Source organism: Mytilus galloprovincialis, chromosome 12 (assembly GCF_965363235.1).
Source record: "Mytilus galloprovincialis chromosome 12, xbMytGall1.hap1.1, whole genome shotgun sequence".
Lineage (NCBI taxonomy): Eukaryota > Metazoa > Mollusca > Bivalvia > Mytilida > Mytilidae > Mytilus > Mytilus galloprovincialis.
The window spans coordinates 73,155,293-73,177,779 of record NC_134849.1 but is presented as its reverse complement, the minus strand read 5'-3'; the positions used below and the strand labels follow the sequence as shown (position 1 = coordinate 73,177,779).

At 32.5% G+C, this 22,487-nt stretch overlaps 2 protein-coding genes across 3 annotated transcripts; one reads left to right on the top strand and one right to left on the bottom strand.

Moving 5' to 3' along the window:
* The first annotated feature begins 205 nt into the window (after nucleotides 1-205).
* On the top strand, nucleotides 206-7,498 carry LOC143054780 (uncharacterized). 2 transcript variants are annotated; one of them, XM_076227830.1, is made up of 5 exons: nucleotides 216-842; nucleotides 1,784-1,925; nucleotides 3,457-3,627; nucleotides 5,689-5,856; nucleotides 6,688-7,498. In XM_076227830.1, exons 1-5 carry the CDS (start codon nucleotides 684-686, stop codon nucleotides 7,215-7,217), a joined length of 1,170 nt encoding a protein of 389 aa, XP_076083945.1. In that variant the 5' UTR covers nucleotides 216-683; the 3' UTR covers nucleotides 7,218-7,498. The 2 variants fall into 2 exon arrangements, with proteins under 2 accessions (XP_076083946.1, XP_076083945.1); XM_076227831.1 differs by lacking the exon at nucleotides 3,457-3,627 and having other exon boundaries at nucleotides 206-842.
* Nucleotides 7,499-18,984: 11,486 nt separating this feature from the next.
* LOC143054779 (uncharacterized protein KIAA1958-like) lies at nucleotides 18,985-21,624 on the bottom strand. The gene is made up of 3 exons (XM_076227829.1): nucleotides 20,917-21,624; nucleotides 20,241-20,462; nucleotides 18,985-19,928 (listed from the first exon to the last, which is right to left on the bottom strand). The coding sequence occupies exons 1-3, from the start codon at nucleotides 21,176-21,178 to the stop codon at nucleotides 19,138-19,140; spliced, it is 1,275 nt and encodes a 424-aa protein (XP_076083944.1). The 5' UTR covers nucleotides 21,179-21,624; the 3' UTR covers nucleotides 18,985-19,137.
* Nucleotides 21,625-22,487: the final 863 nt, after the last annotated feature.

Genomic DNA, 22,487 nt, shown 5'->3' with positions numbered 1-22,487 from the left:
GTTCTTTTACGTCTTAAATAACCAACTCTAGATATCTAGACCTAATTCATGCCCTCAATTTCACAAATTTATGCACATTTTAATTATAAGATAAGACATTCAACACATTTATATAACTAAAGTGCAGGTAAAGTTGATAAAGTGTGTCGTCATCATGGTCATGTGTATGAGAATTTTAATTTAAAAGGTTCATGTAGATCTCTGAGATATACATGGCATGTAATGATTAAAACCTACTGAGGTTAAAAGACGATATTTAAATACAAATGATCAGAAATTTATACTTTGAATATAATGTGTGAACTAGGAAGTTGATATATATTTTGATTTACATTTGAAGGAGAGTTTCGAATATCAAAATAGTAGACGCGGAAGTATGTGGTGAACTATTTTTAGCAACACATAATTACTAATTAGGAATAATCTACCACTGTCTATAACATAAGAATTCCGTGTCAGTGATGGATAACATCAAATTATAGTATTGTCTATTTAATGCATATTTTAAAATACAGTATTTATCGTTTGGTATACGACATATATAACTAAAACTTGTATGCTATTTACAAGTATGGTCATTGTGTACTGTGACATTTTTGGACTTATTTGGCCTTGAACAGGAAAGAACGAATTTCATGTAAAATGTTAAATTTGATCACGTGACAGCTGTTTACTTTTATCAAATGGAACATTTATGTGATTGTGACTATGACTTTGATTCAGAGGACCAGTACACTTTGCCAGAGTTTCACCAGAAGTACAAAGATAAACTGCCATTGTTAGTGGTAGTATCAGGCGGGTTTAACGGGAAAACAACTTATGACGAAGTTTCTACTAACCAGGTATACTTGTTTTTCTTTCTATTATCCTGATTATTGATTAATTTTTATTTACTTTGTTCAGGATTCAAAAATTAAAACAATACATACACACTCAATTATGTATGACCACCATACATACCATAAAAAAAACTTATAGATTTCAAAACCAAGCGTTTTTGTGGTATTCTAAAAGGAAAGCTCGAATGTAAAACAACTATCATGTCTCTGGATTCCCTTATATAGAATAGGGGATAACATATATCATCTTCTCGTAAATTTAATATGAAATGTAAATATACGGATAAAAAAGTTGGACGAAAGATACCAGAAGGACAGTCAAAAAAGTGGTACGATCGTCAATGAGGGATCGATCAAACAAAGACCAAAAACAGGGGTGTAATCAACTTAATGTCCCCAAAAACATTCAATGATGGACAAAATCCATACTCGTAGGTTCGTCAATGCAAAAGCCATCTACTTTCCAGTCTAATATAACGTCTGAATCTTCTACAATGTGAAGTTTCTCTTCGGTTATTCCTCTTGGAACATCTTTCTTAAATGTCTCTTTTTCTATAACGCCGGATTAATTTGTAATGTATTTTAAAAAAAATACGGCTTACTGATTTAAAAGTAGTTTTGATGATTTATTTAACAAATTGACCATTCCATTATAAACACATGCAGATTTAAAAAGTAATGAACTCTAAGTAAACCACTTTCAATTCTGCTACGCCGACCGAAAATGTGATATACTAGAAACGAAATACGACTTCAGGATTTGAAAGAAAATTCGTTGTTATTTTTAACATCATTAACAATTACAAAAACCATCTGAAATTAAATAACTCAAAATAAACCATATTATTTCTGCAACGCCAAATGATTTCAAAACGAAATACGACATAGGAAATATAGTTCATGTTGAATATAAATATTTAATTCGATGCTATTTATTTAACAAGGTTATATGGTTCCATCGTGTTTGTAAACAAACAAGGGTATTGGGAAGATTGTCAAATCAAGCTGTTCGTGATTATGAAGAATTCGTCAGTATACCAGTTCACAGCAGTCACATGTTTACTGTTTTTACGAGTTCGAGACATGGTAAGCTATCTTAATGTGTATATGGACGTAGTTCATTGTTGAAGGACACACAGTGACCTTTAGTTGTAGATTTATGTGTCATTTGATCTCTTGTGAAGAGTTCTCTCCTACTACATCTTTTTAAATATCAAATATAAGGATAAAGTACGCACTGTACAATGGTATTGTTAATTAATTATTGAGACTCTTAAATATAAACGTTTTGTATAAAGAGACATTGTACCATCTTGCTGTATACAAAACTTTGATTATTTTGAAAAACTAAGGATTTTCTTATCCCAGGCATAGACTACCTTAGCCGTATTTTGCAAAACGTTTTGGAAATATTGGATCCTCAATGCTCTTCAACTTTGTACTTGTTTGGCTTTATAATTGTTTTGATATGAGCGTCACTGTTGAGTCCTATGTAGACGAAAGAAACGCGCGTCTGGCGTACTAAATTATAACCCTGGTACCTTTGATAACTACTCGCATTACCTCTCAATCCTCAAAATTACAAAAACATTTAATTTTTTTTTAAGGACATACAAGAGTCTCCACTGAGATACATTCAGTTTAATTATATCAAGCAATATTGTACGCAAAGTGACTTTACTGCTCTGCATTTGCTTCAATACAAATGTTTTACAGTAATGAGTTGTACCATAAATATATATAATGGAAGACAATTTGCATGTTTCAGATGAACAAAGATTATAATATATGATTTGTTCTTTTCTTTTTTAGTCCTTATTTATATCCATATCTTTGTTATACTTACATGAGACATGATTCAGGTTTTGTGTAGTGGTCGTGGTACCAAAGTCTATAGTTTTTTTAACTGTTTTGTCTGTTTGTCGTGTACAATTTTTTGCCTGGGCATTAACAGTTTTTCCCCGACTGACCATACATACCTGTCCAGAGTTGTGTTACTGTGAAAGTTAATGATAAATACTGAAAATACCCTGGTGCCAAAAAAGCTTCTAAGAAAGATAAGAAGAAGTTAACATTATTCTTTAACATCACGTTCCGCTTTGAAAAAGATTTTCTCACACATAACATCCATGTCTTTTTTTTTAAGTATCAATCTGTAGTTCTCTATCATGTCTTTGTAGTGTTATAGACTTATTCGTTTTTTGTCAGTTTTCATCGACATATTATAAGATGTCTCCTTGGTAACTACCGCGTCATGTAAAAAAAATATATACATAGAGTGATGCAATATGCTTTGACATGGAAGTAAAAATAGTAAAATAGGCAGAAGTAACAATATATCTTATCTATAACGACATATTAAATAAAAGAGGGACGAAAGACACAAGAGGGACAGTCAAACTCGATCGTAAATCGAAAATAAACTAACAACGACATGGCTAAAAATGAAAAGGACAAACAGACAAACAATAGTACGCCTGACACAATATAGAAAACTAAAGAATAAACAACAAGAACACCACCAAAAACTAGGTGTGCTCTCAGGTGCTCTGGAAGGGTAAGCAGATTCTGCTACACATGTATCTCACGTATTAAATAAAGTGTGTACACATTGTAGAATCAGATCCAGAGACTTTAGAAGACATACTGACAAAACACAAGTTACCTGCACTAGTACGACTGGCGAGCGAAGCTAACGATTACACCCTGAGAACAGTCAAACGCTACACCATTTTACTCATAAAGACATACACGGAAACATTTCTACAAGGAAACTGTCTGCAAGATGGTAGGTAGCAATTCGCCTATTCAGAATCTAAAGGATCATGGGTAATTTCATTGTTCGTACCCCAAAATGAAAATAATGTCACGTCATTGAGCGAATTTCAATTGTTTATGATATTTCGAACCAATCTCGACGCTTTGGTGTACACTTTTGAAAATATTACCCAGGATGCATTAGATATTGAAACGGTCAATTATAAATGTTGCGACACAGTGTTGCCATTAGTAAATTACAACGTTTATTGTTAGTAGTTTGTTATATAACTTTTTATCAGTTTTTGTTCTTTCAAATCCTTTGTTTCACAACCTTAGTTTTTCAAGTATTCAGCTATATTATTAGCGTGCTATTTTAATTTCTAAATATAAATTGCAATTTAGAAAGAGATATAAACTATTTTGAATGTTTTAATTAATATTTGATAATATACAATATAGGCTTGATAACATAAATAAGTCAATTGGTCGAATCGATATCACAAAAAATAGATAAATAAATGTGCTATTACATAATGAAAATTCCACTTCCTTCTATCGAATCATTTCCGGACATGCAGTTATAATATTATATATACATAAATAAAAATAATTAAACAGGAAGAGAGCATCCCAATGTTTTGAAGCTAATTGAAAACTTGAACCAATTATATCACATGCAACCTTAGTTGTGTTATTCATTTTTTTTTTATAATTATTGATAAAGTGTGCGTTTTCCGTTCCTTTCATACTGCTCTTATCTAAAAGAAAGGTGTGGCTAGTGAGATTGAGTGTTTCGTATACGTAGTAACATAAAACCATCAAGTTATCTGTCTATAAACTCATAATAGGAACAAATCTTAAAATTTTAAACTCCAGACGCGCTTTTCATCTTATAAAATCTCATCAGTAACGCCCGAAAAAAACCTTGAAGGGGTAAATGAAGTACGTCTTTGATAAGGAACACCATTGTTCAAGAGTAACTTCGTAATTGCATATTTTCAGATTGGGCTCATGACCTGCAAAATTTTGTTTTACTGCAACTTCAGACATTTTGTACAGTTTATAAGCGGTCAAAGAACTATTCAAGATCATTTTTGCTTAGTGTTGTAAATATATGTTTTGTTATCATTATTTTATTATATTGTATTAGTGGTACAGAAACATTAAATGGTGCTACATTGAAAAAGTAGTTTTTCATTTAATATATATGCATCACATTAATACAGCACATTCTCTTAGAACATATATATTGGTTATATAATGCAACGTCTTAATGAGACAGAAAATAAGTAACAGTTGCCAATATGAAGCTTCCGTGACTATTTAAGGAAGTTCGCTTGTCATGTTTTGGGATTTTTGTCAGATTTCCAGAATTAATTGGTTTTATCCATTTGAATGCATTAAAAGTATTTGCCCATCGACCCCCATTTGTTTACATATAAATCTTTAACATGTATAATGATAAGCCATCTGTAAAAGTCATACAATTTTAATTATTTTTTAACAGTTTTTGAGAACTTCAACTTGTCAATGATAAAGCCATTAAAAGTCAAGAGAGAATATTTTCCCCGAAAAATTTCAATGGTTAATATCTTGAAAATAAGAACGGTGACCTATATTTTTTTTTGCTCTTTGGATTCCTTTATAATCCCATATCAATATAAACTAGTTTTTTGAAAGGTTAATTATTAAGAAGCGAACTCCCTTAATGTATGCCAGGTAATCTGGTACCGTCGTAATAAACGTGTTTGCTGTTCTTGACTTTCTGATATGTTTATCAATCTTACCAGGAGTCGGTCTCCCAAAAATGACAGACTTACCACTAAGATTTATAGTCATATGCAAAAATGCTTCTAATTTTTTAAATTACTAAACCATTCTTGATGGATAGTTGTCTGATTAGATTTTATGACACAATGCATTTTTGTTGCATAATAATAAGTACAGTAGTAACAGGATAAAATTCACTTGGAAAGTATTGAATATTTGTTGAAAAGCTCAAGACGCAAATAGTAACCTTTTTTTTTGGGGGGGGGGAAGAACTATTCTCTTCTATAAAATGTTCAAACTGATTATTTTCTCGTTTTAGATATATTATTGCCCCCGCCTTTACTCTTGGCAATTTCTCCTGATATATCAGTAGCAATTGCCACTGGGTATGTAAAAAAACCTAAAGACGCATTCAATAGGAAATTAAGACAAATTAGTGAATTTGTGAAGAGAAATGTTGAATTGAAAGAAAAAGAAGGATGCAAAGGTAGGAACAGTCAAAACGTAATTTTAACATTACAACCTTGAAGATTTTAATGCTTCTTTTGTAAATTTATAATAGGGTTGTAGAAGCGTCTAAAAATGTGCACATGGTCAACGCTTTTCTAACCTTGTAGATTTACTAAAAGAAGCATTAAATAGTTATGATTACATTTTTGGAATATCAGAAACACGATTTCGACCTAGTGTGCTGTTATTTACCAGTGCACTTTATTGTGAAATCGCATGTCATCATTGATATGACAATTCATTTTGATAGGAAGGTTAATTTCTGAATTATCGGTCCAATTGTTGTCTTAAATTCTCTAGACAATGAGATACAGTCTTTCGAAAATGTCAATGTTGAATTATGTTTAGATCCTCTTGAATAAAATGTCCAGAACGGATGTAAACATTACCTATTGTTTTCAAGACAAAACATAAAGAAATAATGAATGAAGGGGGAATATACCAAGTAAACATTAGAACTCATATTTTGGAATAAACTGACCACGCCATGGAAGTAATTAAGACCAATAAACACAATTCAGATAATAAAAGAACGAAAATACGAACCCAACCATCAATACTTAATTATTCGATGAAAAATAACTGAAAACACTACATGATACGTCCAACACATTGCAAATTGTTACAACATCTTTGTGTTTGTTTACGCTTATTGGTGAGATACCTCCGCAACATTATTTATAAAGACGGAAGTTTATTTTTGAAATGACTTTTTGTGAGGAAACTATAGTTAAAAATCAGTACAGAGTTTAAACAAATAACATAATAAGGTATTGGGATAAAAACATTATTTGTTTAACTTTTTCAGAAATAACACTGTTCGATAAACAAGATTCCACTACTGGCACGGGAAATAGCATACCACCAGATCTTTTGCCAAGCTACGACGAGGACTTTATTTATCAAGATATTGTACCGGATTCAAATTGGATACCGCCAATTCCACCTAACCCTGGAACAAGACCATCCTTACCGGCGCGACCACCAGACGTTTTACTGTACCAGGAGGATATACCAGTAGCATCAGCAAACCAGTCGGGAGATTTATCAACCGGAAGTGGTAATTTAACAGTTTATGACGATGATGAAAGTGGGTACAATTCATCTGCCGGTTCTATTAAATCGTATGTAAGTGACATGTCTGTTGAAGACATTCAGTCTCTCTTAGAGGCTTTGAATTTAACAAAGTATAAAAAGGACTTCAGAAAACATCTTATTGATGGTGCAATGCTCGAAGGCCTTGACGACACGATTTTGAGAGATGACTTTAAATTCAAACATGTTGAAGTTATCAGATTAAAGAAATTCATAAGAGAAGGACACATGCCAAAACAGTAAAGCATAAACTTTTGTTTTGTTTATTCATGTACATATTTCAGTTCGATATATAATTGGATTCTTATGTTGTATGAAGTAACCATTTTCACTTTCGATAGAAAATACCTGACGCGTTATTTTTTCAGAAAACAAACACATTAAATAGCATCTTTTTGTACATACCAATGGTTGAAATTTGTAACGGAGCTCGTCTAAAGTAATGAAATATAGGAACTTTGTCTTAGGCAGAGTGATAGCGGATAATGTATGAACAGTTAAATACCGTTGGATTTTAAAGTTGGCAGTGTGTTGCAAGTTATCTTTTATAAATCCATATTTGGCAAGACTTTTTGGAATTCTGGGTCCTCAATGCCCTTCAACTTTGTACTTGTTTGGCTTTATAACTTTTTTTATCTGAGCGTCACTGATGAGTCTTATGTAGAAGAAACGCGCGTCTGGCGTATTATATTATAATCCTGGTACCTTTGATAACTATATGAAGGTTATGTTGGCGATAAATATATATTCCAAGGCAAAAATTATATTCGTGGATATCGCAACACTATCAGTTTACTCGGTTGAAGAATCGATTGTGTACTCGTTTTAAGTTTACAATTGTTACATACCCGTCCTTAGCAGCAAACTATAACAATTATAACGAGGCTTAAATATGTTCCGTTTTTCATTCTCTTTAATGTTATAAGTAACATGTTATTTACTTGTTTATTCATGTTTTGTTATATGAATATGAAGTATGGTCTTTTGCGAGACAAATTTGAGTAACATTGAATATATATTAAAGAGGGACTGTTCTGTCGAAATTGTTCAGTCGGTCATTTGTATATTCATTTAAAGAATATGAACGAATGAGCCATTTTATTTGTTCCTTTTTAACCTGAAAGAGGGACGAAAGATATCAATTGACAGTCGAACTCATAGATTAAAATTAAAATTACAACGCCATGGCTAAAAAGGAAAAGACATACAGAAAAATAATAGTACAGTGGAAACAACATAGAAAACTAAAGACTAAGCAACACGAACCCAATCAAAAACTGGTGTGATCTCAGGTGCTCCAGAAGTGTAAGCAGATCCTACTCCACATGGGGCACATGTCGTGTTGCTGATGTTTTGATTTCGATATCCTCTAAAGTCTTATAAAGCAGAAACACGTTTCTGGTTTACACAATCGTATCCCTGGTTAATTTCATGAGTTTTTATAACCATTTGGGCGATATCAATAATTTTGAGAAATTGAGATAACCGAGGTTTCACTAGTGTGGTAGTCAGCAGTTTTGAGTATTCGTGAAATATCATTTATATGTTCATCTGTGTAAATTTAATATTCATAAAATGCTAAATCATTCGAAACACTTTGGCTTTTATAACCAGATGCGTAGATTGATTTAGCCTTATTTGGCACTTATTTGCTTTTCTATTTTAAATGCCCCACATTTGTATTTGAATTAACCTTTCAACTGTTTATTGCGAGCGTAGTTGGTGAATCTTGATAACAAAACGAGCGTCTGGCGAACAAATTATAAGCCTGGCATTTTCGATGACTTCGAAAACCAATGAGTAGTTATATTTGAAAGTCTACGTTTGTTTTCTGAGTTATATTTTATGCTCTTCAACTTCGTATTTGGTTTAGCCTTCGAAATATTTTGATTATACCCTTGTAGATGAAGGTAAAATAAAAAGCCCAAACACATCAAACTAATGGAAAACAACTGCCATATTAATGAAGGCATTATCTCATGTTAACATGGTGGGTTAAAACTGCTTGTAAGGCTAGAAGCTAGCTAAACCTGTCAATTGAACATGTTGAATGATAATCGCATAGCAATCCGTTATATTTACAATGTGTGCGAAACACAAGAACATGATAGATAAAAATGACAAAAATGGGGTACAGCAAACCAAGCAAGGACAAAAGAGTATTAACAAAATAAGACCTAAATCTAAAGGTTAATAAATGGACAAATAAAGGAAAAGCGATATTATAAGCCTTGTATCTTTGAAGGGTTTATATGAGATAACTTCAGTTGAGTGAACTTTGCAATATTGTCACGGCTCTCTTGATTAAAGTGGATGTATATTATGTTTTATCTAGAAATTAAAAACGGAACGTTATCTCTTATTCCGTTAAAACATCTATTAAAAAATCGGTTGATGACTGCCTTTATTTTAATCAATTGTATTATTATATGGGAAATTGATCGCTTGTTGTTTTCTAAACGTTTTGTGGCAAAACACTCAGTACACAACAGTATCAGTCCAATTCTCTATTTAAATATATATCTCTTTATATTATAATATTAATATGTATAAGAGAAATATCCGCCCAGAAAACACAGCCCTTTATTAATGATTTTGATGAATTCGAAATTATCGATTTTCAGGTTATAACATTTAAAACTGGTAAATATATAAGTTGTTATCTTACTACATCAACATTAACAGAAATTATTTCTACATTTGAAATATCTCAAATGCATTTGTTGAACTATGCATTTCAACCATATTTATTCGAATCTTTTACATTGCGGTACGTAACTTTAAAACATGAAATTCAATAAAGAAAAACGAAATTTTCATCAGAGACAATCGTCTGTGAGAAAAATGACTTGATTTCAAGAAAACATTTCAAACGTCCAAATGCACATGTTGTTATTATAATCAATGTGTACTACCGGCGAGGTGAAAGATTCCAATGGGAACAATAAAAAGTCGAAAAAAAAACTGAGAACGCCATGGCTAGAAATTAGAGCATCATACAAAAAAACAGTACACAAAACCCAACATAGATAACTAAAGACTGAGAAACAACGACCTCACCGAACACTGAGGGGGGTTTTATGTGTTTCGGCAGAGTGAGCAGATCCATAAAGGGCACCCGTCTTGTTGCTAATGTAGGACAAACACGTTTATTTTTTTAATTTTATAGGTCATATTCGGATTTAGCTACGGTCAGTGGAACATATCCGCTATAATCTGTAAAACGGATATTCCATTAAGGTCAACCAATTCGCGATAGCGTTTGTAAAATAAACTAATTGATGATTTCAACGTTACCACTTGAATCTTGGTTTAATAGCTTTTTATTGCAATTATAGTAAATAAAATACTCAATATCAAATTTTCTGGAAAGTTTAATTGAACGCAAATTTGAATATTATAAAGGTAAAAAATTAACACGATTTTCGACTCTTTCAAATATGTTCATATTACGTGTATGCATATGGATCAACACACAGTAACTGCTGTGCTTTTTCTACTTCGTTGTGGCGAACGTGCATACAAAATTTACTTGACGATACGTAAGCTGCAATCAAGAAATGTATGTTAAAGGCGACAGCGTTGTGATTCATGCAAGGACTTTGATAGCTTTCAAACATTCATATGACGTCAGCCTATTCATTAACAGTGATTTCATTTGCAAGGAAATATGCATGTATTATAGTTCAATAAAATTCGTACTACATGTAGAGCACGAAGAAAGGTATCATCGCGCTTATTTAAAGCAATGTAATAGTCCAGCAGTTATATATAAAGATGTAAAAAGAATGGACGAAGAAAAGGATCATCGGTGAATTTTTTAATATAAACTTACGCGCTTATTGTAAGCAATTTAATAGTCCAGCTGCAGCAGTTATATATAAAGATGTAAAAAGAAAACCTTACGCCATGGAATACAAATTCAAATCGAAAAGTCTCTAATCAAAATTTCAAAATCAAAAGCTCCAACATATCAAACGAATTGAAAACAACTGTCTTATTCCTGAATTGGTACAGGCATTTTCTTATGAAGAAAATTGTGAATAAAACCTGGTTTTTTGGCACAACTTTTTTAATCTTTTAGTCCTCGATGCTGTTCGACTTTGTGCTTGTTTCGGCTTTCAAACTTTTGTATCTTGGCATCACTAGTAAATCTTGTGTGTATAAAATGCACTTCTGGCGTATTAAATCTTCAACTTGTTGCCTTTTGTTGGCTGTTGTTCGTGTGTTTCTTTGTCAATTGTATTCTCCAATTTATTTATATTGTAGTCCTGTAGTGTTGAGTTGTCATCTTAATGTTATATTTCACATGGCTATAAAAGGGGAGGTTTGGCATGCCACAAAACCAGGTTCAACCCGCCATTTTTTTCTTTAAAAATGTCCTGTACCAAGTCAGGAATATGGCCATTGTTATATTATAGTTCGTTTCTGTATGTGTTACATTTTAACGTTGCGTCGTTTGTTTTCTCTTTTTTTTTGAGTGTAAGTTCACATTGCGATAAGACGTGTCACGGTACTTGTCTATCCCAAATTCATGTATTTGGTTTTGATGTTATATTTGTTATTCTCGTGGGATTTTGTCTGTTGCTTGGTCCGTTTCTGTGTGTGTTACATTGTAGTGTTGTGTCGTTGTTCTCTTATATTTAATGCGTTTCCCTCAGTTTTGGTATGTTACCCCAATTTTGTTTTTTGTCCATGGATTTATGAGTTTGAACATCGGTATACTACTGTTGCCTTTATTTAATAGCTAGCTAAACATCTCTTGCAAGCCAGTTGTATATATATGTGACCTTTTTGTTCCATTATGCAAACATGTTATGTTATAATTATTTGCTATTAGTAGAACACCGTTAACGATTAGTTAACCGATATTTATTATGAGGTGTAATTAAAAAAGGAATTATGAATGTATTGCACATATACATATATATATATTCGATACGGTTTATTGGTTTGACCAAAGAGAGGTTTAATACAATATAACTGCTACAAACACAGTTTGAACGTATTAATTAGTCGTTTTAAAATTTGATGAAATGGAAAGTATATGCCATTGTAAGTATGAGTATAATCCCAAAGAACAGTACACCCTACCAGACTTTTATCAGAAGTATGGAGATCAGTTGCCATTGTTGGTCATTGTGACAGAAGGATTTAGTGGGAGGACAGCTTACGATGAACTATCTACTAACCAGGTATAATATCTCTCTATCTCTATCTCTCTCTCTCTCTCTCTCTCTCTCTCTCTCTCTCTCTCTCTCTCTCTCTCTCTCTCTCTCTCTCTTTTTTTTTTTCCGCGTTATAATTCTTACCTGATCATAAAATCATTTAGATATTATATTAATAAATATTTGTTACAACTTTTCTTGTAATGAATATTAAATCTTTAATGCTCTTATCTTTGTTCTCATGTAATCTTGTTTTGAACGAATGATCTAATTATTTTTTTCTGAGTTAATTCTTTCAATTTATTATAATAACGTATAATGGTATTTGTCATGCATGCCCTTCGCATTTTTATCATATTCGAAATGTTAACATATCTTTTTTAAATTGCATATGTCAATCCGTATCATTCCGATTCATCATTGATAAATAACACCGAATTATATTATAAAAACTAATACTGATAAATTGTATGTAACAAATGCAAAACGTGCCAATTGTATTGTACTAAACTTTAACAAATGCTGACTGACATTACCCGCTGAAATATTCATACATAAGCATATTCTATGTTACTGTATTGTGTGGTTTGGACAAGTGCTTAATGCAAAATAAAGGCAACAGTAGTATACCGCTGTTCAAAACTCATAAATCCATGGACAAAAAACAAAATCGGGGTAAAACAAACTAAAACCGAGGGAGACGCATTAAATATAAGAGGAGAACAACGACATAACACTAAAATGTAACACACATAGACAAAATCCCACGAGAATAACAAATGTAACATATATATATAACTTCAAAACCAAATACATGAATTTGGGATAGACAAGTACCGTGACACGTCTTATCGCAATGTGAATTTACACTCAAAAATAAGAGAAAACAAACGACACAACGTTATAATGTAATACACACAGAAACGAGCTATAATATAACAATGGCCATATTCCTGACTTGGAACAGGGCATTTTCAAAGGACAAATTGTGGGTTGAACCTGGTTTTGTGGCCTGCCAAACCTCGCACTTTAATGGCCATGTGAAATATAACATCAAAATGACAACACAGGACTACAATATAAATAAATTGGAGAACACAATTGACAAAGAATCACACGAAAAACAGCCAACAAAAGGCAACAAGTTCAAAATTTTAATACGCCAGAAGTGTATTTTGTCCACACAAGACCTACGTGTGACGCCCAGATACAAAAGTTTGAAAGCCGAAACGAGTACAAAGCTGAACAGCATCGAGGACCAAAAGATCAAAAAGGTTGTGTCAAAAACGGCAAGGGTTTTCTGTTAGTTACCAGAAAATCCCTATAATTTAGAATAATTTATACTTTTGCAAACAGTAAATTTTATAAAATGAATATTCAAAAGATGTACATGATAAAACTGAAGTATTAACTAATTACAGGAAACAACTGAAATACATTTACATAACCAGACATTTGAAACACTCTCCTTTTTATGGTAACCACATACCTTATTTCTCAACATGGAAAATATGTAAGCAGTCGTATTGTTATGTATTAAGCGTTTAATTAATTTACGCTTAATACATAAATAAACACTATAGACTTGATTTGAATCTTCAATCCCGTGATTTTTTACTATGTAAAAAAGGTCTTATCAGCAAAGTTTTACTCGCTTGAAAACGTCCGGTTTAATATAGAACAAAATAAACACTGACTTGCAATATAACAAACGCAAAGATGCGTCCCACAGCATTTGTGCATTTGATCAAATTTAGTAGCCTCGGGATTTTGTTAGTCCTATATGATTTGTTTTATTTCAGTTTTTTGTTTAAACTTTTAGAGGTTCTGTGTGACATCCATTTTCATTGAGTTCGTACAAAATTATATTTCATATAAATATGTATTCTATTTATACTCAATTACAGCCTCTGTGTCATATATGTACACGTCATTATGTAGTTATAATTAAACTAGATCTGGAACTGAACATGTCTGTTCAATAAGCCACACATAACACAGTTGAGGCCTTACACCGGGTGTGGGATTTTTTCTCTGCGTTAAAGACTCGTTTGTGAGCTTCGAATGTTGTCTGCTCTTTGGTCAGGTTGTTGTCTCTTTGACATATTCCCCATTTCCACTGTAAGTTTTATATAAACGGCCTATTATTCATATTCAAAGGTGCACATCTTTGTAATGTGAGGATACTGGACAAATATCATTTAAATGTGTATATTATCAAATAGGAAAACTACAAAACAAAAAAATTGTTTCAGTTAATATTCAATCCTGCGTGAATTATACTAATGTTATTAAATTATAAAGAGTCAACTAAAATATTTTAAATAAATTATATCCCTTAAAGTTCAGTTGACACTTTCATGACTTTAACATGCCATCTCTGCACATAAGTGGTTAAAGTATGTACTATCTATATATATCCGTAGTGTTCACATATATCGTGGATTTCTACTGTATCAAATATTACGTTTGAAATTAAATTAATTATACGCATCACTTGTTTATGCAATGAAGATGTAATTATCTTATTTTTAATAAGCGCAATAATATTTAATTTTAATAAATGCTATTATCTCGAACTCAAATGATAATTTTAAACGAAAAGTCCTTTAAAATTTGCAAAATAAAAAGCTCAAACAAATAGTACATTTTTGTGTACTCAATTATTGAAAAACTTTAACCTGTAAATTTGTTTTACTTAATGAATTACATGTAAAATTTCATAAGAGAATTGGGAAAATTCTGCTTATACTTGTTTATACTTACAAAAGGTTTAACATAAATTACATAACAATGCTGATCACTGTAGAAAACATAAAACTGTATGAAATGTCACGTGGGGAGATCCCAGCAGGTATGAGGTTCTGAATTTGGTTCTTATCAATAACTGATATCAGTAAAAAAAAACTTGTTTGGCATACCTTATAAGAATTGACATCAATGTGGTCGGTGGCGCTAGCTGTTATTCAGGATGCTGACAGGTGCTTTCCGTTCGTTTGAACTTTTTGTTGTTATTTCAATGGACTTTCTGTTTTAGATTTTTCTTAAAGTTCGATATTCTTGTTATTTTACTTCTCTTTCTTGTATTTACCAGGTAATATGGTTTCATCGTGTCTGCCACCAAGTGAGGGCAATAGGAAGGCTTTCTAACCAAGCCTATCGTAAGCAGGAGGACTTTGTCAGTATTCCCGTTTGCAGCAGGCATGCGTTTTCTGTCGTGAAGAATTTTAGGAACGGTAAGCTAGTAATCTTTAAAAATCTAATTAAATTTTATTTAAGATATACAAATTGCACGTGAACATCAAAAGGCAAACATTTCAATGTAGCATGCATAATTTGTTTCAAGAAATAATTTACAAGTGATAATTGTCTCTAGTATCAATGAAATGTATTATGCTGGACAAACACCGAAATTGAATTATAATATTCTGTAATAAAATTGAGAATTGAAATGGGGAATATGTCAAGGAGACAACAACTCGATCAAAGGGCAGACAACAAACCAACCGAAGTGCAGACAACAGCCGAATGCCACCAATGGTTCTTTAACGCAGCAAGAAAATCCCGCACCGTGAGGTGGTCCTCAGTTGGCCCCGAAACAAAATCGTGTACTAGTTCAGTTAAATTTGACTTCACACTAGAATATTTCAAATCTTTTTTTTTATTTTTTATTGAAGCATTTAGAATTTGATATAACTTTCAAGACGGCTTGATTACAAAGGAAATAGCCATTCGTTTGGTGTGTTTGAGCTTTGATTTTCCCATTTGACTACGAACTATTCTTCTTGGATATTTCACGGAGTTCGGTTCTTTTATCATTTTACTTTTTATACAAACTGACAGATTCAAACGCCATGAATCAACGAGAAAAATTGAAAAACAGCCTCCGTATTTCTGACTCATTTTATGAATTTTCCAAAGAAAATGACAACTCAATCTTGTTTAATAGCTAACTTTACCTCCCACTTGTTTTGCCAACGCATTGTTTTTAATATGATATACATGTAATTATTGTAACATTCCCCATGAAGACAAATATTATAAACAAAAATTAAAGTGGTTGTGTCTCTGTTTCTGTTGTTCCATCGTTTTCCTGTTATGGTTGACGTGTCTCCCTCTGTTTTAAGTTTGAAACCCGGATTTGTTTTCTCTTAATCAATTTAAACTAATCGTTGTAAATATGATGAAATTTGATGAGACTGTCGTACAAGTGAAAGGTTTAGCGATATTAAACAAGTTCAATCCATTATTTTATATATTTTAAAATGGCTGTGCCAAGTCAGGATTGTGACAGTTGTTGTCCATTCGTTTGATGTGTTTTGTCATTTGGTTGTGCCATGTGATTAGGGACTTTCCGATTGAATTTTCCTCGGAGTTCAGTATTTTTGTGATTTTACTTTTTATGAATTTTGAACAGCGATTTACTAGTGTTGCCCTTTTATCTTAGTTTTTTTCAATTTTTCACGTAGAATCATACCCTGACACGTTGGAACAAATACTGATTAAGTACAAGCTACCTGTTCAAGTAAGACTTGTGACTGGGGATGATGACTTCACCTTGAGAACCTTACGACAATACAATATATTAATTCTAAATTCGTACACTGAAACATATTTTCAAGGATACTGCCTGCAAGATGGTAAGTAGAATAATACACTGTAGGTATATTTATAAAAACAAATCTTAATAAAATTGAGAATGGAAATGGGGAATGTGTCAAAGAGACAACAACCCGACCAAATAAAAAACAACAGCAGAAGGTCACCAACAGGTCTTCAATGTAGCGGGAAATTCCCGCACCCGGAGGCGTCCTTCAGCTGGCCCCTAAACAAATATACACCAGTCCAGTGATAATGAACGCCATACTAATTTCCAAATTGTACACAACAAACTAAAATTAAAATAATACAAGACTAACAAAGGCCAGAGGCTCCTGACTTGGGACAGGCGCAAAAATGCGGCGGGGTAAAACATGTTTGTGAGATCTCAACCCTCCCCCTATACCTCTAACCAATGTAGAAAAGTAAACGCATAACAATACGCACATTAAAATTCAGTTCAAGAGAAGTCCGAGTCTGATGTCAGAAGATGTAACCAAAGAAAATAAACAAAATGACAATAATACATAAATAACAACAGACTACTAGCAGTTAACTGACATGCCAGCTACAGACTTCAATTAAACTGACTGAAAGATTATGATTTCATCATATGAACATCAGGCACAATCCTTCCCGTTAGGGGTTTAGTATCATACCATCATAACATATATGAGAAGAACATAACCCGTGTCATGCCAACAACTGTTTTTAGAATAAATGTGTTTAGTTCCGATGCAAAGACCTTATCGGTGACTCAATATTAACGCCAAAATATGCAATCTTTAATGACTTGACAACAGTATCGTAATTATATCCCTTCTTAATAAGTCTATTCAAAGGTTTTGTAAGTTTCTTAATGAATGTCTATTTTGAAGTAAACATGTGCGCAGTAAATAATAAAGCATTTTGACTATCCTGATACCTTAACTCAGCTCTAAACAATTACTGTTTTATTATGCATTCTTGCAGACAATTTAGCCATTGGGTACATACCGTTTGTTTATGGTTTGTTTTTTTTTTTTTTATATTTACAAAAAATATCAATTATTCAGATTCATTTCTATTTTATTACATTTCCATAATTTTACGGACTAAATGTACAAGAATAATATTTATTAAGTCTTTATATAGAGAATAATACATGGCAAAATCCGTATCGCATGCTGTATCACCACGAGAAACCAATATCAGTCCCGAGGGCCGAAGGTCCCGAGGGCTGATATTGGTCGAGTGGTGATACAGCATGCGATACGGATTTTGCCATGTATTATTCTGTTTATCATATATTTGAATGGAATAACATTTTTATGTGGTGTATCTAAAGTCCGTGATTAGTATCTGTTAATTGACCGAAAATATGTGAGAATGATGTAAATTTCAGCTGAATTTTTGTCTATAAATTTCCTTATTTGCTTATCTCAATCATTACATGATAGTCGTGACAAAATTCGGGATCGATTATACTGATATACCACAAAACATGTTCAATAGCACTAATAAACTGCTAAATTAATATATTTCAAACCTTGATGTATTTTCATGTATTTAAATACATTCACAAACGATACTTTAAATCAAACCTGCGATTTGTTTTAAACCTCCAACTATCAGCTGTAGAATACAACACATCTTCCCAATATTTGTTTTCAAGTTAAACCAAGTTCCACTGTGAACTTTATTTTATTTCTGTAATATCATTTGTATGCATTAGGGCATGGATGAGGGGCCTTCATTTCTGATTTTTTTTATTTTTAGGACATTTTCTCTATTCTTTATAATTTTCGCCTGTTCTTTGATATGTTTGTTCAAGCAACCTTTTCTTCGTTTTTCTGGTCTGTTTTTTTCTATCATGTATTATTTAAGCCAATTTTGCCTTTATTCTCTATTCTATTTACCCTATCCTGATCTTGATACATAAATGTGAACAACAATGTTACCAAATATCATCTATTTAAAGATTATGGTCAGACAGAGGGATTCTTGTATATGTCTGTATATGAACTACACATTTCGACATGGTACTAATTATGCTGCACTTATTAAAATATGCATACTTTATTGATTAAAGATTTCTTCACTTAGTGCTTGAATGTAAAATGTGGTTTTTTTCAGGGGGAAAATATATACGGATACCATGATTACTTCAGGAGTTTGTGCTACCTCATCCTTTATAATAACTAAAATATGACCCTTGGAACTTCCATAAATGAAACTCTGATGCTAAAACTAATAAATAAATATTTTAATATAACACCTTTTTTATTTCATAACAAAACAAATCATATTTATAACAACAAAATTTAAGCAATTACATGTAATGTACTTTTACTATGTAGTGTTAAACAATATACTAGAGAAAGAAAATGGGTCTTTTGATGATTTTGTAATGAGTTCTATTCTGAATCTGTGTCATAAATCACCCATTTTCTCTTGCAAGTATTTGGTTTCTTATTTTCCTTTTGTCCCTCATTTGGATGCATGTAATTTATGATTACGTCACCTTTGATGTTTGCATTGTTAAGAATAGATGGAAGAGAACATTGCCGTCTATAACCTTGAGCAATATCTATATTTGGAAAAGTGTTAACATCAGCAGTAGTGCTAGAAATTGATTCAATAGGAACTTCTGGAGTAATGGTTGTAGTATTTGTATTGCTATTTATTTGTACTATTTCATAGTTAGCAATGTCGTTTAATGCAGTTTCAACGATTTCTTGAGAAGCGCGAAATAACAGCTGATCTTCATTATCATTTGGTATAAAATTATCTTCAAAACAAGTTATTGTACTGTCTACAGAAACTGTCTTGTTAAAATTTGTAAGAACAGATGACATTTCTCTCTGTTGATTGATTGATGCCTTCGAATAATTATTAATTGATGCCAAACTTTTGTGACCTGAGTGCTGCTGTACCAATGTATCTTGGACTCCATTGTGTATCAAAGTTGTTATTCCAGTCTTTCTAGCACTATGGTTAACTTTTCGTCCCTCTATCCCACCTTCCTCTGCCATCGTCTTAACTATTTTACCAATTGTGTTTTTACCCATTGCCATATTTTTGAACCATTCACCGCTTGAAGCCTTATTGTTTATTCCCACATAAAACTTTGCCTTATCTTCTTTCATATTTACAGGTCGCTTTTGAGCATACAACAAGTACATCTGGATGGGACATCTTTGATTTCCTGAAAAAGAAAAAAAATAATAAGAATAGATATAGGAGGATGTGGTTTTAATAGTATTTACTAAGTTTATGTGCTTTTGTTTTGTGTCTTTTCATCTCCGCAAATGTTTTTTTTGTTTCACTTTATTTGAGATGATTAAACGATATGGGGTTTTCTCATTGTTGAAGGCTGTACAGTTGCCTACATCTTATTTTATTTGATCTTTGGTGGATATATAGTTGTGTCATTGGCAATAATACCACATCTCCTTTTTTATAAGACAAGAAGTATGTTTAGTATTCAAAAAGGTATATATTTAAAATAATTATATACCTTTATCCTCGAACATCTTTGGGGGGAATGCTCTTGAATCACTGTTAACTCCCGTCCTTGTTTTAGTAGCCCTCTCTGAGTATTCCAAATATCGTTCACCTGACGAAGTTGTCTTCAGCTCCACATCACCCCATCTTAAATGTTCATGCTCTGTACGAGATCTCATCCAAAAATACATGCTGTTGTTTAGAAATACAGTGTTCAATAAGGACTGTGCATTTCCTGAAATATAAATGATATATTTAATAAAAAAAAATGCATATAAGAAGCAGGGGGTGTATATAAATATACATTTTTGTGGCATAACCACCTTTTTGTACACAATATTGTAGGTATGTTTTGAGATTTTTGAGTATGTGTTGATTATGTGTTGCTGTGCATTGGACATTGGGGTTCAGTAATGAGTATATACAAATCGACAGACGGACACATCTATGAGTTGTACATAAATATTTCATCATAGATGGCGTTAATATCTTTTGCTGGGGATCATTAATTTACCTGTTTGGTTCGTGATGCATGTACTTATTATAAAATGAATCATAAAACATGGATAATCATTTTTTTAGACTACAAAGTTATTTTTATCTTATATATCTATGTTCAGTACCAGCATGTTTATAAATTATAGGATTTCATTACATGGAGAAAAAAATGTAAACATTTATGTACTTGCCTCCACCCAATAATCCTTTCTGATACAACATGTCTAGTTCCTCTTTTGTAAAGGGGTCAGCCTGGTTGGGCCTGTTTCCTTTGCCTTGTTGTCTTAGGTATTTTCTTTTAGATGTCAGCACATCTCTAGAATGCTTGAAGTCCTTATCCTCTATCAAGTTCACTAGTGATCCCTTTTCTGCCAAAAACCGATTGATACTGCCCTGCATAGATTTTAGAGTGTCAGGCTCATATTCTCCGCCATCGCCCTTTTTAGCGGTCATAAAGAACCTTGCTAGGAATAAATCTAATTCGGGAGAAGGAATGCTTTCCACCTCTCTCTCCTCATTCTGTTGATTCAACCAAGTTTTGAATTTTCCAACGTCTTACTTTGTCTTTCTGACTGTGTTTCCATTACGCATCTCCGCCAAGAAGGCATTTGTTGCTTCCCTTTCATTGTCACGAGAGTTGATTATGTCCTCTAATTGAAGAATGTCTTCTGATAGATCGTTCATCACTCGTTCTCCCATCTCGATTGAATGCGGACTCCTCGACATGACACTTTTTTGACAGTTGTTGTCGTCTGCAATTGATAATAAAATCCGATAAGTGCCGGATAAGTAAAATATGAGAAGTTCCGAAAGGGGTGCGATACGGGGTATGCGATACGGGTTTAGCCATGCGATACGGGGTATGCGATAAAGGGTAGGTGATACAGACTGGAAAAAAGAACCTTTATTAGATATACAAAATAACTATAATGACTAATGAGTATGATGTGATCTGTTCCTTTACCCTTTATACAACCCTTTAGCAAATACTGTAATGTATAGACGCTTGTGTGTTGTGTTGCTACGTTGCTATTTCATTGTTGTATTATCTCCTCTTTTTGATTGTTTATTTCTTAGTTTGAAGCGGGGGATGATTGTTCTATTAAGTCGTCTTGTACACATAATGCTAAGTGAACAAAATGGTAATAAAATACATTGTAAGCCCTTTCATCATATCACTAGCATGTATTACCTTTTACAATGCTTTACCGTGGAAAAGTTTATACGACACAATATGTTTTATAATTGAATATTTTCCCAAGTCTTTTCTATTTTTAGATATACTGTTACCACTCCCATTACTCCTAGCACTTTCTCCAAATATATCAGTTGCTATTGTAACTGGATATAAAGAAGAATCTGATGAGAACTTCAAGGGGAAAATTGAAACTTTAAACGCATGTGTAAATAAAAATGTCGAGTTAAGTGCAAATGAAGGATGCAAAGGTAAGCGAAAAAGTAGAAAGATACACCACCTATATATAGATACAACGGAAAATGTGTGTAATTGATTGTTCGTTGCTTTACTTCCAGTTGCAAAATTTGCATGCATTTTAGGTAACAGATTAACAATCAATATAATTGTTTGTTCCTTATAAGAGCCATTGAGAATGAAGGTCAGAATGATTTGGATGTATAGTGGTTAAAGATAGAAACCGTGTCTTGCAACAGCCCATATATGGATCCATTAAAGAGTTCCTGCAAAGGTTTTTTGTGACAGACTCTACATGAGAAATCAGTTATTTCTTCCCAAATCTGACTG